This window comes from Zosterops lateralis (assembly GCF_965231275.1).
Source record: "Zosterops lateralis genome assembly, chromosome: 5".
Classification (NCBI taxonomy): Eukaryota; Metazoa; Chordata; class Aves; order Passeriformes; family Zosteropidae; genus Zosterops; species Zosterops lateralis.
Window position 1 is genome coordinate 27,730,159 of NC_139766.1, and position 22,276 is coordinate 27,752,434.

Genomic DNA, 22,276 nt, shown 5'->3' on the forward strand with positions numbered 1-22,276 from the left:
AGACTATTAAAGAAAAAACTGAACAGTAATTCTCCCAAAACTCTCCATATCTACTAACATACCTGTCTGCAATGGAGCTCATTTTATGGGTGCTTATGGTAAAAAACATAACATATCACACTTTAGTCTTGTGGTAGACATTTGTACGCTTGCCTGTAAGAGAAGAAAAAAATATCAAAATGTGACTGAGGGGGGAAAATGTGTTCTTCATTAGAGCATACTGACATTTTCACTTGCTCTTAATCCTCCCCTCTCTTCCAACCTTCTGCTCTGCCCTCCTACCTTCTTTAAAGCAATCTCCATTACCAGCATAACCTGGGCCTTAGTATTTCATTTTACGTGACAGAGTTCAAGAGAACATTATTAAAGGCTACAGTAAATATGTCTGTACTAAACCAACACAAACTTTTTCATGACTCTATATTCAGATATAGCTTTTAATTTTTATTTTAACTTTTTCCTAAAGAACCCTCATAAGTTTGAAGGCTGAACAAATGTTAAATACACTTATAGCAGTACATTCTGTTTAGAAACAGTACAAACAAAAAGCATTTGGGATACAGTAAAACTATAATTTATTCTTACTGTACTTTTGCTTGAGTACATTTTTATCACAGACACGTGAAAAGATAACAAGATACAAGACAGAAAGTGATCTCTGTACTGTGAAAAATTTAATCTGACCATTTCTTAAAGCAGTCCCTTACTTCTGACAGGAAGTTTTTGGTTTTCCAGATGTGCATTTGACTTTGAATTAAGAATCTGAACGAAATATTAATAGTGAGAGAAGGAATCTAACACAGGTTATGAAAAGGCTAAATTCAAACATAAAAAAATAAAATTAAACCCGTTCCTTTCATATGGAAAAGTTAGTTGTCAGAGGCTGCTCAAATGGAGCAGCAAGATCGTAACATTGGCAGTGATTAGGTAACTGCCTGAAGCAAGTTTTATATGAGCTGAACTTGTCAATCTTCAGGAATTTTTAGTAGGCTACAAACTTAATAGTAAAAAGGCCATTTATTTCAAAAAGATGATCTTAGTCCATTTAGTGACTCGATATTTTCTGAGAAAGATTTGCTTCTTTCTGAAAGTTCTAAAAACAGTAGAACCCGCAGTGTCAATACTACAAGAAATATGGCAGCAAATGCATGATGAGGGAACTGAGAAAGACAGCTTGTGATTCAACCAAACTGTCTCTGCATCTACAACAGCCACATACTGCGTGGGTTTCCTTCACAAGAATAGCATTTTTCACCACAAAGTTTCATAACTTGAGTGCAGCAGGAAAGTAAATGGGAGAGAGGTGCTGCAGCAGAATCTCTTTCAAGGCATATCACAAGGCACACTGGTGTTTCTGCCCAAATGCCTCACTTCTTCAATTAGTACGGACCACCTTTGTCTTGCCTTTACCCTCCAAAATCTCGTGCTATGAAGACACACCGGCAAATCACTTCTTTCCTCCAGCTCTTCAAACTAACAACTGCACAGGCCAGACTGAGAAATTAAATTCCCCAAATTAGTTGGCCAAGTAACAGAGTTGTGCCATCTGAAAGCCAGCCATAAATGGAATGAGAAAAGTAAGAACTGTCTGTTTGAATTTTTGTCAAAAGTGCACAATAAGAGACAGGTTGCTCAGCAGTAAAAGCTAACTATCATGACTGGCATGGAACTAAGTTTACAATCAAGACAAAAGCTATGAACTTGTTTTCATTTAGCTAACATGGTAACCACTAATACAGCTATGCACTAATTACACTTCTAGCCCTGTGTTAATTTTTATACAAAAATGGTACCTTAAATTGTAGGGATCAAGAGCAATATGAAATTCTGTAAGAAAAATTATACACTTTCCCTAATTTGCAAAATAAAACCACCTGTACAGCTGTACACCTGTACAGAAAACTTTTACTTGTGACATAACTGACATATTCATTATGTAGAATCAAAATTTAGAAGTCAGTATTTTTCACCTTAACAGAGCACTCAATTCCCAGAATTCAACACAACCATTCATTACAATATACAGATCCTATGTCAGAGCTGGCAACCTAGGGCTGGTGTCCAAGACAAATAGTTTAAAGTACTGAAAAGTACAGCAAAAGCACCTGTAGCATACTGGTTTCTCATCTTTTAAGGTCTGACCCTTCTATCTTTGTATCCAAATTTGCAAGACACTGAACACTCTCAGTGCTTATGTGTGCCAAGGATAAAACTGCAGAGATAATACCACCAAAACCAGTCAAGTTGAAAGTAAGCACTAGGTAAATAAATGACTATGTCTATTTCTAAGATTCAAGTGCAGTCATGTTCTGGAGAACAAAAGACACTACTTAACATTGCTACTCAGCCCATCAGTGATGATAACTAAAAGCCACGGGAACCTTATTCATTATAAGAACAGAGTTTTACCTTTTACACTTTGGGACTTGTTAAAGTATGAGGTTTAGGGATGAAACCTGGTTCCTGCGAAGAACAATGTGGAGTTAGATGTATCCTCTTCTGCAGAAAATAAATTCCAAACTGTCAAAAAATAACAATGGAGAGCTTTAAAATCAGTGAGTTTAAAAATTATCTACTTCTTCATTTTTTAATAAAGACAAGCAATAGATTTAACGAGAGTAACCTCTAAATACAGTATTCTGCTTACCAAAAATATCTCAAGTATTTCACTGTCTGAACTGACATTGCTTTAAGGTTCTTCTTGATAAGCAGGATATTCTGACAGTTTTATCTTGGCTTAAAGCTATCACTTTATGTCTATACATACTCTCAATGTCCTTTTCACTTTTGAATTTGTTATCACTCGTACCATCTATGCTCATGTCCACTTGCTACCTTCAAAGTGTATTTATACACCATTATTTAAACATTTCTTCACCAAAGTTCTTATTAGGGTCTCTTCTGGCTTTCTGTTACATCTCCTCTCCAAGTCTCCAAAATTGTTACTCTCAGGACTCCAGCATGTGTAGAATGCTGCTGCTCCCAACTAGCAAAGTTGCCCAGTTTTATTATTGCCTCTCCCTCAATCACAGTCATTAACTCTGTTTCAAAACCCCCTTCAAAATCAATTCCTATAATGTATCACAAACTTGCTTCACAACTGCACTTCTTCCAAACAAAAACTCAGCACTGACATAAGTGATCACCTACTTCCAGTCTCTTTATACCACTACATTTCATTTATAGTTACTTCCCTTGAACCATGCTGCTTTCCACATTTTTATGCTACATCAAATCAGTTTTTTCCCCCCTCGCCCATGTTTCCATCTGCCTTACTTACTGGTCTCAAAAATAAACCAAATCCACTATAACACGTACTTCCATTTCTGTAAGATTTTATTTAAAAGCATGTTACATTCTGAAAAGGCTGGGATCTATAAACTAAGGTTATGCTACTTGTAAATTCATTGATGACTTTTATGGAAAACACCAGAATTATCACTTATTTGATCTGAAAAGTTAAGTGCCTTGTCTTGCACCTAACAGAGGTTCTCAACTGGTTAAAATACAGATGCAAATAGTAACATAGGAAGTTAAAGCATAGAACAATCTGCCAACAGGAGAAAAACAACTACAGTATGATTCAGTGAAGGCACTCACTCCTGTCTGGCCAAATAACCTGCTGGCCCATTGACCTACTTTTTTAGGTTTGTACAGCCTCCTCTCCTATTCTGTTTTGTTCCATTTGACAAGTGCAAACATTAATAGTGACAAAGAGTCCCATGGAAGTCTGCAACATGACACCAGTGTTTTTAAACTGCCTGGAGTGGAACAACTCTGCCAACTCTCACCCAGTGCCTAACAGAGTTCAAATTATGAAAATTACCTCTCTGCAGTATGTAGGTGCATTTCTTTTAAATCACTATTACACATTTAGGATAAACATCACAGGTCTTAATCACAGAACTATCTTTTATAATGTCAAAAAAGGGAGCTCTTTCACATCTTTCACAAAAAGATTTTAAGAAGAGCAGGAGAGGAATATGTTTATATCATAAATGAACACAAGCAAGCTTAAATCAGACCAAAAGAGAAGCTAATCACAGTGGAAAAGTTTTTGTTGCCAAAACCACACAGATCTCTAAGTCAGTAGAAATGGCATGCATGCGAAAGCCAGCAGAAAGGTTAAAACGCCTACATGCCAGCACTGGCGGCCACAAGTGTTCAAAGGTCATTGTTCTGTCTCCACAACTGATTACTTTTTTTAAAAAATAAATTATGTCTGTCTGTCGCTTGACACTATGTGTTTTGAACACATTCAGTCAGTTTTCCAGCTTTTCTGTAACCAAGGCGGCCAGAAACTTGCTATCTTAAAGGAAGCTGAGGTCCTCAATCAAAAATCTTAGCTGCTGCTGTGGATGTGCAAACCATTACTTCACAAAATTGCTCAATCTGTAGAAAAATTACAAAAACTAGCAATACTGCAAATTCTGCATTATGCTGACTTACCACTCATGAAGAGGCAATAAGTTACTGGGTCCCAAGTCATTGCTTGGCCAAATAAAAAAGGTCCTGAATAAGTTACAGGGTAAAAAGTCATAATCAACCTAAGATAATAAAGTTCACACCATCTGATTAAAAAAAAATCCATTTTTTTAAACTGAAAGAATTTCAGTACCTTCAGTCCAATTGTATTATCAATATTGGAATGCACATTGGTAATATTAAATATTGGAAACAAATTCAAAGATTGAACAAACTATGAAGTTACAGTACAGTCTTGCTAATGACAGATGTTCTGTCAGGACTGGACTGAATAATGAGTGGGAAAATGGTGAATGCACTGTCTGTATTTCATTTTGTATAGAGCCAGTAACTGAAATCCCTACGTCTCCAGCACTCCACCATAATTGTAACACTGATAAATATTTTTGAGAAAGAATAAGTATTGCCCTTATAATGTAAAAATATTTTTTATAGAAAAGCCTTGATTTATGTAAAATTTATGTCATGGCATATAAGTAATTCTTACATGATTTTGCAGATAACAGCCATCAGAAATAATGTGAGGCGGTTGGTATTATTAAGACAAATAATTTCATACCAGGACTATAACAGGAAAAACAGATCAAGCAATACAGTTTTCCAACCCTACTGTTTCTTCAAACAGAAACAGATTAACTTCTTTAATACAATCTGATTTATGTGCTGTAATCCAAATTTTCCAGGGGAGCAAACTAGCTATTAAAATCATCGAGGATTAGCTGTAGAGAAGATCTTGTTTAAAGAATCAAAGCCACAGCAGCTAGTGCCCTGCAGAGCTCTAACACTAGTCACCCACCAGGGTAAGAAAGACCAAGAGCAGAAACATCACACGGAGCAAACAGCTGAGCAGAACCTGACTCTCAATGTAAGCACTGTGTCAGAAGCCCTGCTCATTACTGAGATTCTGAAGATAATTATAAATCTTACTGATACTCCTTTCCATGAGCTTCTGATCATTTAGATTACGAATTTCTAGGGTTTTACTCTACTAGGACACAACACTATAATTAGGGCAAGCAGAGATCCAGCCACTATCTCCTGCCCAGAAAAGTACATCACTATCACTCATTTTCCATTTTGCTTTTTGTTTCATTGGATTACCTCCAGCCCTCAATTTTTCTCTTTACCTTTTTCTTTTTTGGAGGTGGGGTACAGGGGAGGAAAAGAGGAAGATTTTGCTCTGGTTTAGTTTCTCTCCAAGAACCATAGTATTTTGTAGAGCAAGAGATTTTTAGACAGGTAAACCATAACCACCTGCTCTCTAATCACATGAAGTTTGGTCTAATGGAACAAGCAAGCAGGTTTCAAGGTAATTGCTCCTTTGCTTGCAATGGTATATCCACTAACAGAAAGCAAATTAGGGTAATGACTGATTAATTTTTTCTTGCTCATCAAAGGCTGTCTGTGAAAACACTGTGTTTTTAAAACTGACGTTTCCTTCTTACCTAAAAAAAAAAAAAAAAAAAAAAAAAAAAAAAAAAGAAAAGGTTGAAGGGTGTAGTCCAGGACATCCCTTTGGATGACCTGGGACCCAGGAAAGAGAATTTGAGCCCTGGACAGGGTGGTGTGAAGCCGGTCCAGGGGGGTTGGAGACCTTGGCACAGAGCCCAGGAAGACACTGAGTTTGATCTTAGCCCATGGGAGAAACTTCCAGCACAATGAGAGGAATTGCAAATCACCAGGAAGTGAAAATAGTAGTTTAGCACAGTAGAACATGCAAAATTCAGTAGTTTTAGGATTCTTAGAATAGAGGTAAATGGGGGACAAGATGGTGGAATTTGGGTGGTACCTCGTGTCCCTCTCCTTCTTCCTTGTCCTCCATCTTCTGGGGTGCTGATGATATAAGGTAGTTGGAGTGGATTGGGTCAAAGCAGAAGTGACCCTCTCAGTGTGAGCACTAAGCATTGGTGTGAAATAGTAAATAACCTACACGTAATTATCTGTATAAATGTAAGGTGACGTCCCATCGGGGGGCAGTCCCCTCATGTCTCAGCCCCTGTCTGGACCTCGGCTGGGAGCGGAGAAAAACTCTGAGATATCAAATAATAAACAACACAAGAAACCAGAAAACAAGGCCTTGAGGACTCCGCTTCTTTGTACCAACACGACTTGTAGCTTTTAGAGGGCAAGGACTTTAAACAACCTGAATCTCAGGTGACAAAACCAACCCGAGAAAAGAGCAACTGGAAAACAGAAAATCTAAAGATGGGGCTTTAAGGAACATTGCTCAAACTTTGCAGCTGAACAGATTATACCAGCAGCTGGGAATTTTCACATATTGCAAGCTTTCCTCTACCATATCAACAAATCAGTTTTTGGTCTGTGCTTGTGCAGAAGAGATGACACATCCTAGAAATGTCATTTTCTGAGATAAAACACACTATAGCAGCAGGTGTTCATCTTCCAGTGCTTCACAGGACAACTGATGAGAGGGGGCTGCTTGTAGCATGGATGGATCCCAGATGGCTTTTAATAGGAAAATTTGTGAGTGGCCATGAATAGTCTGCTGTGGAGAGCAGCTTCCTTAGGTGCATCACCTTTTCAGGGAGTACTCAAGGATATATACTGGAGAAAGTGCACTAGAACAGAAGACTGGTAGTGTGGGTTGCCATTACCTGAATGGCAGTCTCAGGTCTGTTACTGAAGGACTTTTGGGAAGAGGTTAAGTCCAAGCAGTCTACAGGAGAGATTAAATCCCTGTCAGAAGGCCTGTTGTGGTAGTAGTCAGTGGTATCACCAATTTACTTGAGTTATAATGACATTTGAAAGAGTGCATATGCATACTATTTGCGTACCATCATACACAGTCCACGGCAGCTAGAGGAGGCTACAGATCACCCTGAGTAGCAGAAAACATGACAACAGAGGTAAAGAGAGGTTAAGTTCTTAGAAATGGTTTGTCACACAGATGTGCCCTGGTCTACTCCCTGACAAGGTAACAGACCTAAACAAGCTGCTCAAACATTTGCTCAAAAGTTACTGCAAATAATATCTTCACAGAAACAAGAATTATGAGGATTACAGGAAAAAGCAATTCTCTCCTGCATGCTTCATGTATTAGACTGCTGCATCATCAGGAGAGAGATTTCTCTAGGACTTGGGACTGACGGTTTGCAATTTCTATCTCTCTAGCTCACAAAAAAAGAAAGCACCCCTGCCCATCACTCCTCTGCTCCAGACCATTTGGGCTGATCTCTGCTTGACCAGCTGTTCTGCAGCCACTCTTCTATGCAGTCTGTATCTCTTTCCCCTTACCCAACACAGAGATGGCCCCATAGCTCCCTCCCTGATACAGTGCAGCTCCCTAATCTTGGTCCAGACTGCAGTGAAGATACATGCAAGAAAGCTCTAACAAGCTTCAGGCCTTCACCTGGGCTACAGTGAATCAGGTGAGCTGTAATGTTAGGCTTCTTGGAGCTAGCCAATATGAACCCCAGGGAAACTGCCCTCAGGGACAAGGGAGAGCAACAGAACTGGCAAATCTGTAAGGATGTCCTCCATATACTACAAAAGCTAATGATCTCCAGACAAAAGAAATCAGGCAAGGAAGACAAGAGTCTAGCAAGGATGAGAAGGGACTGCTGGTCAAACTAAAGGGCAGGACATAAATGGATCCCTCTACTCTGTCCCAGGACAGATATCCTAGGAAGAGTAGAGGGACACAGTCCAGTTGTGAAGGAATGGGATGAGGAAGCCCATGGAGAAGCTGGAGATGAACTTGACAAGGGGTGCAAAGAATAACAAGAACAACATCCATACGTATATTAACCAGAAAAGGAAGGTCAAAGAAAGTATACACACCCACTAAACAAGGCTGGTAAACTGGTAACAGTAGATGAGAAGGCTAAGGTACGAAACAACTTTTTTGCTTCAGCCTTGGCTTGCAACCTCTCTTCCCACACTTCTTGAATGGATGGACTGCAAGACAGAAACTAGAGGAACAAAGTCCCTTCCACTGTAAGGGAAGATCAGATTCATGTTCACCTGAGGAATGTGATTGTATATAAGTCCATGACACCTGATAAGATGCATCCTGGAGCCCTGAGGGAATTGGTTGATGTATTTACACAGCCATTCTCCGTAATATCTGAAAAGTCATGGCAATCATGCTAAGTTCCAGGTGACTGGAAAAAGGGAAACATTGAAACCAGATAATTATGGTGCCTTCCAACCTAAGCTATTCTATGACACATTTGAACCTGGCCCACACTTGTCCATGTACTCCACTGATCTGGTCTCTGATTCACGGAACTGACTTCTCAAAATATCATCAGACCTGCCACTTCACCAGGAATTCGCTAGCAATCTGGGCTCTTTGCCTGAGACTGGCTTCCCTCCAGATCCCTGGGGGTGACCAGGAAAGCATTCAGCAGGTTGCCAGGTGTCTAATAACTGGTCCTTGGCTGTGGGATGCTGAAGCACTTACCAGGCTTTTTTTTTCCACTCCATCCCTTTCCAGGCTGCCTGTATTATCTTCGCCTTCCAAGATTCCAACTAACTACACTTATTCCAACTAACTACACTTATAAACTACACCTGAGGTGTTGTTTATGTGCCTCCATCAAATTACTAACAAAGATACTAAAAGAAAGTGATACAATACAAATTTTAGGAGTCGTCAGTGAACAAGCTCCCCAAATCAGAAAAAAAAATAAATAAAATTGTACAAACCCAAGTTTATAAGATAAATCTAAAAGGCAGCATTTAATAAGCCATCAGAAACAGCTGCTATTCTTCTGTAGTCTCACTTAAAGTATTTTCTCAGTCATTTGTATACACAGTTCCTTATAAGAGATTCCCTTTCTTCAATAACAAAGCTGTAAGAGCGAGTAATAGAAATAATTGCAAATCATGTGCAACTAATCTGTACAAAAAAAGACAGTGGCTACATGTTATAATCCCTCCTTGCTCCCATTTTTTAGGGCTCCACCCTTCTTTGGCTCTCACTGGACGTGCACACTCCTTTAGTTCTGGCCACATACTGAAGCAGATTTCTGAAATTATGTGTTTAAAAGAACACATATAGTTTTAATAAGAACAAAATAATAAAGACTGTATTTTAAAAGTGTGGCTCCATCTACCTTTGAAAATTGGCACAGCTAAGAAACAGTACCCCTCTACAAAGAGAAGGAAGCTCAGCTACATCTCCCACTCCTGGTTCTATAACAGAGTACTCCGAGTTAGACTTGAGGATGTGTTGTGTTTGCACATCTAAAATATAATATATATTTCATAATCAAGTCTGGGTTAAAAGTACACCTACTGTCTCTCTTTAAATGGTGTTTAACACAAAACCAGTATTTCAGTACAGGAGTTTAGGTAAAGAGAAGCCAATTACTAACCTGTTAGTGTTACAATTCAAAACTGAAAACTTTCACGTCCCTGTGTAAATCTCCATTTCCTTTAATGGAATTCTGGGAAGATAAAACCTGCAGTCAGCTAGTCAGTTGAAGAACAGATCCTAAATTTAAGCTCACTGTGCTGAGGAAAAAAGTGTTTTAGATGGAATAAAATCTGCAGTCTGCTATACTCCAACAGGACCCATCTAAACTTGGTACATTTCACAATGAACAAATAAAACCAAGCTTCCTTCTCCCAGTCTCTTAGATGGAACTGAGAAGGTAGACAATTGACAAGTTTTTTTCAGAAGTTAAAAAAATTCTACATACACTTTCTAAAGCTTAAATTCCCACTGGATATTATAACTATCCCATAAAACCATTTACTACACACGAATCAATCTTTTTTTCTACAGAATAAAGTTACCAGACAATGAAAAAAATCTTCACTTGATGGTTTCTCAATATCAACAGCAATTTAAAGAAAAAACTTTAAAATACAGTCCCAAAATATCTATCTTGGAGTTAAAAGCACTTTGAAAGAATTAATCCAATTAAAAATGTGCATATTTATGAAACGGAACATTTTGAATTTTAGATGTTTTGTATCAAACACAAATGATAGTTTAGCGATCAATTTTTCCAAAATAGTTTGTCACATTTTCATCAAAACAAAAATACTACAAAGAATCTGAATAAATCAAACCAAAGAAGAAAAATTTATTAAACATTTAATTCCTATACTGGAAAATAAACATGCAAATTCACCAAGAAATGAGACAGATCAAAGAGTCAAACACCGGTTTTTGTCTACCCCAATAATAAAAGAGAAGTACTTTTTGAAAACTGTCCTGGAGAAAATTAATTATCAATTTCAACAGACATAATTATTACACATTCAAAGCAAGATAACACCAAGGAAATTCTTCTTCCATTCCACGCAAAATTTCTGTTTGGTGTTGATATAAATTGTCTTGGGTTGCAATATATATAACCAAAAGCATGTATTCTATTCCCAATCTGTTGAAACCAGTTGAAGAGGTGTTTTTTCTTTTAACCTCAGGGCAGGGGGCAGAAGAGGGCTGTGTTACTGGGCCAGCTGTTAAAACCAGCTGGAGCAATGTTCCTTATCATCCTCCCTCCAGAGGGATATCTCTGGTTAAGGAGCCATTTAAGGCTCACCACATGACTGGTAACATTACATCATCCTACTGTGAGATGCCCCACCCAGTGGGAGGAGCAAAGCATTCCTACCTAGATAAAGGCTGAAATTCAGCACAGCAGGCCAGCCTGTTGTCCTCTGCATTCCTGAGGAAACCTGGATCCATCTTGTCAGCACTGGACCCTTTCTACAGAATCATCTCTACTCCAATGGAACTGCATCTGTTACTCCAGGAGGATTTATCTGGACTGCTTCCAACACCCTAACCAACAGGGTGTCAGGCCATATTCTGACTCTCAGGGTTTCCGAGATTTTTGCTTTTTTGTTTGCTTGGGGTTTTTTGTACTACTCCATTTCCATTTTTAATATTCCTAGTAAAGAACTGTTATCCCTATACCCGTATCTTTGCCTGAAAGCCCCTAACTGCAAAATTATAATAATTTGGAGGGAAGGGGTTTACATTCTCTATTCCAAGGGAAGCTCCAGCTTTCCCTGGCAGATACCTGTCTTTCCAAACCAAGACATAAATGCAGGCTTAAGTTTAGAAAATGAGACTTTATTGTTGCTATTATTACTGCAACAACGCTCAGCTATCCACCTCAATTACTCTTCCTGAAATCCATGAGCCTACACATTACGTGAGCACTTCAGCTGCCAGACTTTTAGCATGCAGATATGTCTTAAAAGATGGGAAAGGAAGCTAAAGAGAGATGATGAAATTCACATAAATTAATCTTTCTGAAATTCTATCCTAGACCAGAAAAAAACCACCCAACGAAGATTTATTAGCTTTTACATTCAAATGAACATTTACACTTTTTACATAAAGAATTCTGACTAATCAAGAGAAAACTTCAGTCAAAATTTCCTACTCTGTTCTCATTATGCCTTTCTAAAACTTCCAGAAATCAAGAAAGTCACCAGTTGGCCAAGAGGGTCTGTAAGAAGTTATGCAAATTATTTCTGCACCCAATGCCTTTATCACAGAATGGGTCAGGCTGGGAGGGACCACACTGGGTCATCCCATCCAACCTCCCTGCTCAAGCAGGGTCATCCTAAAGCACAGGGTTGTGTCGAGACAGTTCTTGAGTACTTCCAGTGAGGGATACTCCACAGATTCTCTGGACAATCTGATCTGGTGCTCATCCACCTGCACAGTACAGAAGTTCTTCCTGTTCAGGTGGAACTTCCTGTGCATCAGTTTCTGCCCATTGCCTCTTGTGCCATTGCTTGGCAACACTGAGAAGAGCCTGGATTCATCCTCTTGGCACTCTCCCTGCTGATACTTACATATGTTCATAAGGTCCCCACTCAACTGCCTCTTCTCCAGGCTGAACAGGCCCAGCTCCCTCAGCCTTTCCTCATAAGAGATGCCCAAATCCCTTACTCATCTTTGCTGCTCTTCACTGGACCTGCTCCAGGAGCTCCATGTCTCTGTTGTCCTGTGGGGCCCAGAGCTGGACACAGCACTCCTGATGTGGCCTCACCAGGGCTGAGCAAAGGGGCAGGATCACCTCCCTCAACCTCCTGGCAATGCCCTTCCTGATGCACCCCAGGACACCACTGGCTTCTCACCCACATGGGCAGTTTGTCACCAAGGTCCCCTTCCATCTAGTAAGAGCTCCTCATTATCTTAGGTTTTTCTTTTGTTATTAATGTATTTGAAGAAGCCCTTCTTGTCATCCTTGACATCCTTGATCAGATTTAATTCCAGGTGGGTCTTGACCCTTCCCGTCTTATTTCTACTTTGACAAACACTCTGTATTAATTCCAAGCAGTCTGCCCCTGCTTCCATCTCTTGTATTTTCTGATTACACCTGAAAAATGACAGCAGTTTTTTATTCATTCATGCATGTCTCCTGCCCTCCTGCCCAACTTCTTGCTCATTGTACTTGAGCCTTAAAGGAGTCATACTGGAGTATCAACCAGCTCTCTTGGACTCCTGTTCCCATGGGATTCTTTCAAGAAGATCCCTGAAGAGGCAAAAGTTAGCTCTCTGAAGTCCATGGCTATAATCTTACTTGCTGCTTCTTACTTACTTACTCGCTTCATCCTTGTCCTTTACAGTCCATAAAGGATATAAGCTGATGAATTTTAAATCAGTTTTAAGAGACATCAAATTATTTTATATCATCAACTTACTCCTTTAAGATACAATTATCTAGCACATCCAGAAGCATCTTACTGATTCTCAGTTATGCCCACATGAAAAAGTGACAGAGGGGTCAGAGGAGAACTGGCACACCATGGCAGACAACTAAACAAAATGAACTCAAGAGATTTTTGTAGGTGGTTTTGTTTTGTTGGGAGATTTTTGCTTGTTTTGCTTTGCCCATTTTTCTTTGGTTGATTGGTATTCTCTAACTAGGAGACAAAGACTTATTTCTAATTCGTGGTCAGGGTATTTACCTAGAATGTGGAAAAAGCATGACCAAGTAATTCCTCTAAATCTGTCCAAGGATGAAGAACCACCACATGAAAGAGAGCAAGAGCAATACACACCAACCACACCAGTAACTACATAGCTAGAGAGACCAGGCACTTCACGCCCTAACAGCTACTTAGGTTTGTAAGCACTTTTACCAATCTCCTTGATCAAGCCAAAAGTCTGTGTAATGTTAACCTTTGATCATTACTTTGATCCCTCATTTCCATGGCCACATTAAACTCCCTCTCTTCAGCTAGCATTAATATGTGATCAGTCAATGGAGCCTAAAACTGGTTGAGCCCAAAACTAACTCAAATGTTTCATTCAGCTAAATCAACTACATTTGTTTCACCGTAAGACTGCTCAAAAGCTATGCTGGCACAGGGGAAGGGGAAGCAGCAAATCACAAGGTCAGACATCTTTTGGCAATGGTGGCATTTCATGCTGACCTACGCCATGTGTTAAATCACAACCAGAGAGCAAAATTAGGAAAAACAAGATTCAAATTTGTGCTCCAAGAAATGAGGATTTTAGTTACTACTTGAGAAATCGGCATCATATTTAAATGAAACATCTTTATTCTCTCATGTGCTGTTGCCTCTCACATGACAATCCATGACAAATTTACACTTCTGGACAGAATGCGACTTACTCTTATATACTGATCCAGACTCATGGATCAGCTTCTGGATACGAAAACAAACCCAGAACTCAGCCTTAGGGTCAATGGGAATCTCAAGCAAAATATAAGTGTGTGTATATATATATATATACCTGATGTGTTGCTTAGATGTCAACCTATTTATCAAACAGTATGTTCATTAGCATCAATTCGGATGGTTTTAGAATGATCCTCAGTAGAGATACTCATAACAAGGATATTCCTCTAAATTAATAGTCTGAAAGTAAGAAAATTTGATTAATTATTTATACCAACAGCATACTACCAACTACTTGTGACACTTATAATTGTAGAGATATACCAAATGGACATAATTTAAAAAAATTACAACAGTTGCCAACAGCAACATCCAAGAACATATGACAGGTGTTTCAGAAAGCTAATATTTTATCTGAAACTTAATTATCTTTATCATACAGAAATACCTACATATAAATAAAACACTTCTAAAAATATTAAGTGCTAGTCACCACTTTATTTTTTACAAGTTGATTGCACAATCCATGATTTGTGCAGCTGTGGAAGTGCTTCTGCTGCCTTAGTTTCCCAGCATGGGTGACTCATGCACAGCTAAATTATTCTGTAAAGCTTTTGTGAAGAGTGGACTGTTTGCCTGCCTGAAAAATGGAGTAGGCAGTATACTTCACTGGAAAGCATCTTCAAAAGGAAAGAAGTGAGAATACACATTTTCATAAAATGAGACAGTTGGAAAATTTTAAGCTACATCACTGAAGTGCAGTCCAAGTCAAAAATTACCAAACAAGCAGCTCATCCTCCCTACCTCCACCCACCACTTTCCCCAGAAGTCCTGCACATCACTTTGGAGACCACAAAGTGCTAACAAAAGGAAAATGAATGAGGTAGCTGAAAAAAGAACAAAACAAAACATGGGAAGCACTAGGGGATGGTTTCATTTCAGTGTATTTCCACTGTAAGAGAAGAGCAAGTTTTGGACCACTTGATGAAACTGAATCGCCACAAATCTATGGGACCCGATGAGATAATGTTGCCATGCCACTCCCCATCATATATGAAAAGCCATATATGGCAATCAGACAAAAACCTCAGTTCACTAGAAAAACAGACAAATCAGTCCTGTTTTTTAAAAAGAGGAGAAATGAAGATCCAGGGAACCACAGAACAATGAGCCTCACCTCTGTCTGGGAAGATCATGGAAGCAGTTTTAAGGCACATACAACACAAGGAGGTGATTAGAGACAGCCAGCACAGCTTTACTAAGGGCAAATTGTGCCTGACCAATCTGGTGGCCTTCTATAATGGAGCAAGAGCTGACAAAGTTAAGACCAACTAATGTAATCTAACTAGACTTCTGTAAGGCCTTTGACATGGTCCCACACAATATCCTTTCACCCACTGGAGAGACACAGGTTTAAATAGTGGACTGTTGGAAGAAAAACTAACTGGATGGATGGGCACAGCCGGAGAGTTGTGGTCAATGACTCTATGTCCAGATGAAAGCCAGTGACAAGGGGTGACTGCATCCAGCTCTCAGATCCTCAACACAAGGAAGACATGGACCTGTTAGAGCAGGTGCAGAGGAGGCCACAAAGATGATGAGAAGACTGGAGCACCTCTCCTATTGAAGACAGGCTGAGAGCTGAGGTTCTTCAGCCTGAAGCAGAGGAGGCTCCACAGAAACCTCACTGCAGCCTTCCAGTACTTGAAGGGGGCTTTTAAAAAAGCAACTTTTTACACAAGCAGATAATTACAGAACAAGGAGGAACAGTTTAAAAGAGGAAAGATTTAGATTGGATGTTAGGAAGAAATTCTTTACTCAGAGGGTGCTGAGGCACTGGAATAGGTTTTCCAGAGAAGTTGTGGATGGCTGATCCCTGGAAGTGTTCAAAGCCAGGCTGGATATGACTCTGAGCAATCTGATCTAGTGAATGGCATTCCCTACTCTTGGGGGAGGGAGACTGCAACTAGATGATCTTTAAGGTCTTTTCCAAACCAAGCCTATGATTCTATCCAAAAAATATGTGGCAAAATACACTTCTGTATTAGCATCTTTACTATTATATTCCTATGGTTAGCAAGCTTGAACAGAAGTAAAGAACTTAATTTTCTAGAATTTTAGTGTCTGCCAGATTCTTCAGTTTATCCCTCAATACAACTATTTCTTATTGAAAAAACAAGCTTATACTGTAAATAAAACTTCAACACTATACTTACAGAATTCCAGACTTTAATTTCACTGAAGAAAACACTGGAATTACTCTTTTGTCAGAACGTAAACGGAAGAATCTGGGCTCAAGTGGAATTACAGTGATCACAAGACTTGAGATAAAGGACAAGTACTTCATATTACAAAGGCAAGAAGTGCCTTAACAAGGAAAGAGGACAGCCCTCCCCCCAAGAAAAAACAAACAAACAAATTCAACCAACCAACCCAAAACAAAAACACAACCGCCAAAAAAGCAACAAAACAGAAGAGTTTTGCTATTGATACAGAGAGGAAATAATTCTTGTTTTGGCTAAAGAATTAATAAAACTAAGACAAATCAAGTTTAGTTTTATTTTCCCTAGAAACTTGGCAAAACACTCAATAACCACTTTGGGTATGGATGCTAAGTATCCTTTGCTGCCCTGCTACTAGCAAGAATGCAAAGGAAATTGAATCAGCCAGCATTTAGTCAGTCATTGGATTTGTTCAGGTAGAAAAGATGATATATTATTGTAACAAAAAAGCAATTGCTACATGAACTAAATAGAAACAGCAATGCAGCAATAGGAAAAAGTACACAAACCAACTCAAATTTTAATTTAATTTTACGGTAATCACTCTGCATAATTCTTACATTGAAATAAAGGAAGAGTATCTTTACTTAATTCAAACATTAGACCACTGAACACAACTGAATTTCTGAATGTCCAGGAAACAAGGCTCAAAGACAAATTATAGTTTAAAGTAACACTGGAACATTTAACATGTTTTAACATTCTGTACTTCTAAAATATTATTTATTTATGTAGATAACAAATTATCTCACTTTCTCCTTATTCTCCTGAGCAGTATAAGCATGCACTCCCTCTGAAACTTTCAGAGCTTGTGCTAAGTCCAGAAAACCTACTGAAATCACCTTCTGAGGGTAACTAGAGAAACAGCAAAAGATAAACAACAAATTCCCTTCTCGTATATTAGTATCATCTTCAAAACATTGGCTCCAATCAATTTAATTGTAAATTAAGTTGTTAATTATGATGAGAGTATTACTTTTCAGACGCTGGGAATTTTTATAATGGTGGCTTTCAATACCTTGCAGACTAATTCTATGCTCATGGCATAATTCTGTCATGTGTCTTCCATTCTTTCAAAAATATTTTAAGATCATGATATTGACTGAAAGACGAAATGTATCAGGAAATTCTACATCAAGCTCTTATAAACTTTGCAGATATTTAAGATAAGAATTTTTAAGATTAGATTAAAGGTGGGGAACAGATCACAGCTTCTTTTTGTATTTTGGAAATTCGGATTCTATCCTGGCACCCCCACATAAACCCTACGGTTTCAAATTAGTCCTCAAGGTTATTTCTGTGAGAACTATTAGTCGTTTTTACCATCTACAATACTCAACAAAAAAATCATATTAACTACTTAGGGCCACACTTGCTACATTTGTGTGACTTTAAATTCTCTTCCTCAGTTTTTTAATTTTTTATCTTCTACAATTCTCATGTTTTTCTTTCACAGAACCATCAGACCACATTATTTCTATGTAGCAGGACACATGTTTCTGAGGGCTTATTTCCTGCCCCTCAAAGTCTTGTTTGTCCTCTTGGGATCCCAATGTTAAGGAAAGTTTCCTGTCTGACCATCCAGGAGCCACTCTGGCAGTCACTCCCACCATCAGAGACTTTCACTGCTGAGACCTACGTCCCTTCACAGTGGGTGGTTCTATCTCTCATAGGGCTCTTTTCCCACTTAATTAACAAACCTGACTTAGATCATCCAGCATTAAGTCCCTAAAAGCAACACTAAGAAATATTTATAAAAGTATTATAGATATTTCAATTTACAATTAATGTAACAGTTATCAAAAACCAAAATTACAATCAAGTTTTATTTAATTCCCTTCTGCTCATCACATTGCAAGAATGATTTCAAAGACCTAGGATCTTGCTAGTGGCCTATGAAACACTTACTGAGGGATGGGATATCAAAAGTTATCAATATTTGCAGTAAATCCTGAAACTAACATGAATTTTACCTTCAGGCCATATGCTAATAGGGTAACGAAAACAGCTGAATTGTATTTAAGCACACATTAAAGCCTGAAACAGTTTACTTATACCAAACACATTAAAAGATGCACTAGCAGAGCATTTCAACATAGAGTGAATTATTCTTTAGGCAAGATTACTTAATATAATGAGGACTCTTCAGAACTTACTGGCTTACAACTCACATTTTGACTCTCAACATTTTTCTTCATTTTAAATTGAGGCTTATACCTCAATTTTGAACAACTTAAATAATACCGCAAATAATTTCATTGTTTTTATTAAAGCCAGTGATTTTTTTCAAACAGTTTCAAAATACTGCTACTTATGCTGTTACAAGTTTAATAGTTTTGGGTGGATTTTAATGATTATATTAAAGGACTGTAGATTTAAACATCCCTATCAACAGAAACCTTAATTGAATGTTGGAAATTTTCTAGAAAAAAAGCTAAAAGCCAAGGTCGAGATTCTGCAAAAATCCAGTAAACAGGAAACATAGCTGAATTTAGTCCTAATTACTGGCTTAGATATGTGGGATATTACACTACAGTTAAGCATGCAAATATTCTTGGGAAACTCTGAACTTAAAGTCAAACAGGGCAGATGGAGAGTACTCTTTCAACTGCTATTTCAAGATAAAATGAATTAACACCAGCACCTAAATATTACTTAGATTTTCAACACCTTAGCAACTGAGGAATTCATTCTAGGAAAGAAAAAGGACAAAGTCTGTCATGATTCATGATAGTTAAGGGTAATAACTGCAAAAGCCTATTAAGACCATCTCTTTTTTATTTTTTTGTCTTGCTCTTACTTAATGACTGCAATAAAACATTGGTCTTGGGGTTTTATCAATGCAGATGAGCAGCTCAAGCAAAACATTTGGCATGGGAAGCATATATATCTTCAAATTCTATACAAAACTATAAAATGAAAGAAATCAGAAGACTCCTCTGTTTAACAATTTAAAAATATAAGCATGGAAAAAACCCAAACTAATCCATCGGTATTACAAAATGCAGTTACAAGTTAGTTGTTTGAACCACTGTAATTTATAGTATTTATGTGCTTCATCAATGGTTTATATTACCAAAAATGAAAAAAGTATTCCCGGTGCTTTTGAATTTTTCAAAATCAGCACCAAACTTACGGCTGGACTTGTAGCATAGATACATTTAGAGTTCACTGTCCTCATCTACTGACCTATAACCAAAGCTAACAACTACGGCTCTGTCCCCATTAGCAAGTAATCTGAGACTCTAGAAATGGACCAGTAGATCAAGGCAGCTGGTGCTGACACTCCTGTGCTAGCTGTTCAAGAGGGTTTATTTTGGATTACATTTCATCTGGTCTCCAGAAGCAAACATCACTAGCACATGGACCATTCAAATTTCTCCAGGAATTTCATGATTGATGCAGAACTCTGTGTCCCCAGTAGAGACAGAAGAGCACTCGGCACCTGCAGCAGAACTCACAGACCAGTTTTCTGAGAAAGGAATGTAGTTCAAACACACTGAGCTAAGCAAGTGGTAAGGGGAGACAACAGTGAGATTTTCTCCAAAGCAGTTTTAATCATCCAACTCACAACTTTAATGCATACATGGGAGTTATACCCTACCTTTTCAACCAGACTCCTCAACAGAGATGTCATGTCACAAACATGATTGATTACACTTGATTACACTACAAAACTTCAAAAAAACTCTGTGAGCATTCCTCATAAAGCCTCACAACTGAAAAATAAAATAATTATAAAAGACTATCTACTGGCTTCCACAAAAAATTTATTTCCTCTGTGCCAGAAATCAGCAGAAGACAAAAATTAAGATATCCCTATCCCCTAGGCTTCATTTCTCTTTTCTTTGCTTATTTACTTAATCTTTCATGTCCTGTTTTCTCACTTCAAGTATTTTATTCCTCTTCTTGTTTCTACCTTATTTCTTTCAGCTTTTCTCTCATTTATTTATTCATTTCCTCCTATTGCCTGTGCTATTAGATACACTAATGAAAAAAGTAAATATTCTTGCATCTCTGAACTTTCAGACAGAGGTGTCAGTATTGTTTTTCCCTGGAAATTCAGAAGTATAGTCTGAGACAGGTTTGTAAGCACTGCTACTGTGATTTAACTTGCCCTAACGCAAACAAAATTTAAAAGGGGTAAAGATGATCATACATTTACTGCAGTGACTCAAATCAATCTCTAAATCCCACACTAACCAACTATGTGAATTGATAAAAATCAGCCAATGACACAGGAATATTAGTCTACAGTAATACTGAAATCAGCCTGGTTCTAAACATCATCTCAGAGAATACTAAGGGAAGCTAATCAAGCAATTTATGGAATTCAAGAGCTTCATTAAAGAAACACTAGATAAAACATATTTGGTGTATACACAACTTTTTTAGATGTAAAGCCAGGAACAGATTGCTTAATCTCTGCCCTTTTTTTTTTCTAGGATATGTAATTTATATAACAATATAATCCTTTAGATTATATGCCAGAGTTTCTCCAAGAACCGTAAATTACAAATAGGATTTTTTAATCTTTTTTTCACATACAATTAATTAATTAGTTGCTTAGAATAACCAAACTATTCAGACTCACCTAGTTTCACTGACGCTCAGTATACAACATCCAAAAAAAAATTCCAGAAGATTTTGCAAATGAAAGAATGGGCTTCTCTCTACATTTGCTAAATTTAGATGAAAAAAAAAACAAACCCAGATCTCTTTAGAGCAATTCCTAACAAAAAACTGTCTTTTAAGAAAAACAACACTATACAAATTTTCACATGTAATAATCTGAATATTTTAAGTATATTGCCTTTCCATTTCAGAGGAAATATTGTCTTCATGTTCTAAAAATGTTACTTGAAAAGCAACATCAAAGATGCACAACACACAGAGGTTTTCAGGATGCTCAAAAAGAAGTATTTCATAACTTTGAACCACACATACCCTGCACTGTCCAAAAGATCAATTTTATTATAATCTCTTGTGAACATTAGAGTAGCAATAAAGATAAAAAGCAAAGAATAGAGAAAAATTGAATTTAAAAATGGACAACAGTTATGGATATGCTGCTGGAGCAGAATTTGAAGGACAAATCAACAGCAGATCAGTGATAAAGTTAAGCAAAAGCACAAAGAGTACAGAAGAAAATCTTACTCAGTGTTTGTACCTGACACTACAATGGAGTCGAGGAGATTAGACCTGTTTACTTCTCACAGTCCAGCTAGAACATGCTCAGTAGCTCTGTCTGCTTATGATTAAAAGGATTTGGAATATATCTACCTCATCTGATTTGGACAGATGAAATGGATTTAGGAAATTCATTGAACTGGTACAAAGCATATTTTCAGAAATGTATCATGCTGCCTAATGTAACTGGGATAGCAGAAAAAAATACTGCAGCATAACAATTTGTTTCTCCTAAAACCTTGAGTGTTTGCTCCAGCATATGCAGGTGCCTTATTTTTCCAGTGGCAAGATTTCCATTCCATTTTGCATCAAGAAAACAGTACATTCTTCCCTCTTAACTCATTCTCAGACACGAGCTGATGTTTGGTCCAATTTTAGGTGGAGACATACAACAGAGGTTTAAGTCTTAGTAAATTATAAGCAACTAAAGCCAGGGTTATGGAACAGAAAGTGTCAAGCATCATTAACTACAAGCACAGCTACCTGTAATGCCATTCATAACCAAACCTCATGCATGACCAAGCACCTCCAATGCCTTATGAGCCACTAGGAATACAGGAAGGCCTTCTGCCAGCAAGACAAAATAATCCCGCTTCAGCAAGATTGGCACAATGTCTGTTCTACAAAAATAAATCAATTTCTTGGGGTTTTTTTTTGACCCAGTCAAAAAAACAACAAGATGTCTGAAAAATAACACCTGCTTAGAAAGATAAAGCATAAAAACACATGAA

At 37.9% G+C, this 22,276-nt stretch overlaps 1 protein-coding gene across 5 annotated transcripts in view; it reads right to left on the reverse strand.

Annotated features, from left to right (window-relative positions):
• The window catches only part of CLOCK (clock circadian regulator), a 52,739-nt gene that overhangs the window by 29,581 nt on the left and 882 nt on the right, over positions 1-22,276 (reverse strand). For 3 of the 5 annotated variants that reach the window (XM_083860865.1, XM_083860866.1, XM_083860862.1), the window contains exons 2-3: positions 2,410-2,520; positions 63-153 (exon numbers count right to left, since the gene is read on the reverse strand). In XM_083860865.1, the coding sequence (XP_083716991.1) occupies positions 63-109 (47 nt within the window). In that variant the 5' untranslated portion in view covers positions 110-153; positions 2,410-2,520. Of the gene's footprint in view, positions 1-62; positions 154-2,409; positions 2,521-9,827; positions 9,902-22,276 lie in introns of those variants that run through there. The other 2 variants (XM_083860863.1, XM_083860864.1) reach the window with 2 other exon arrangements.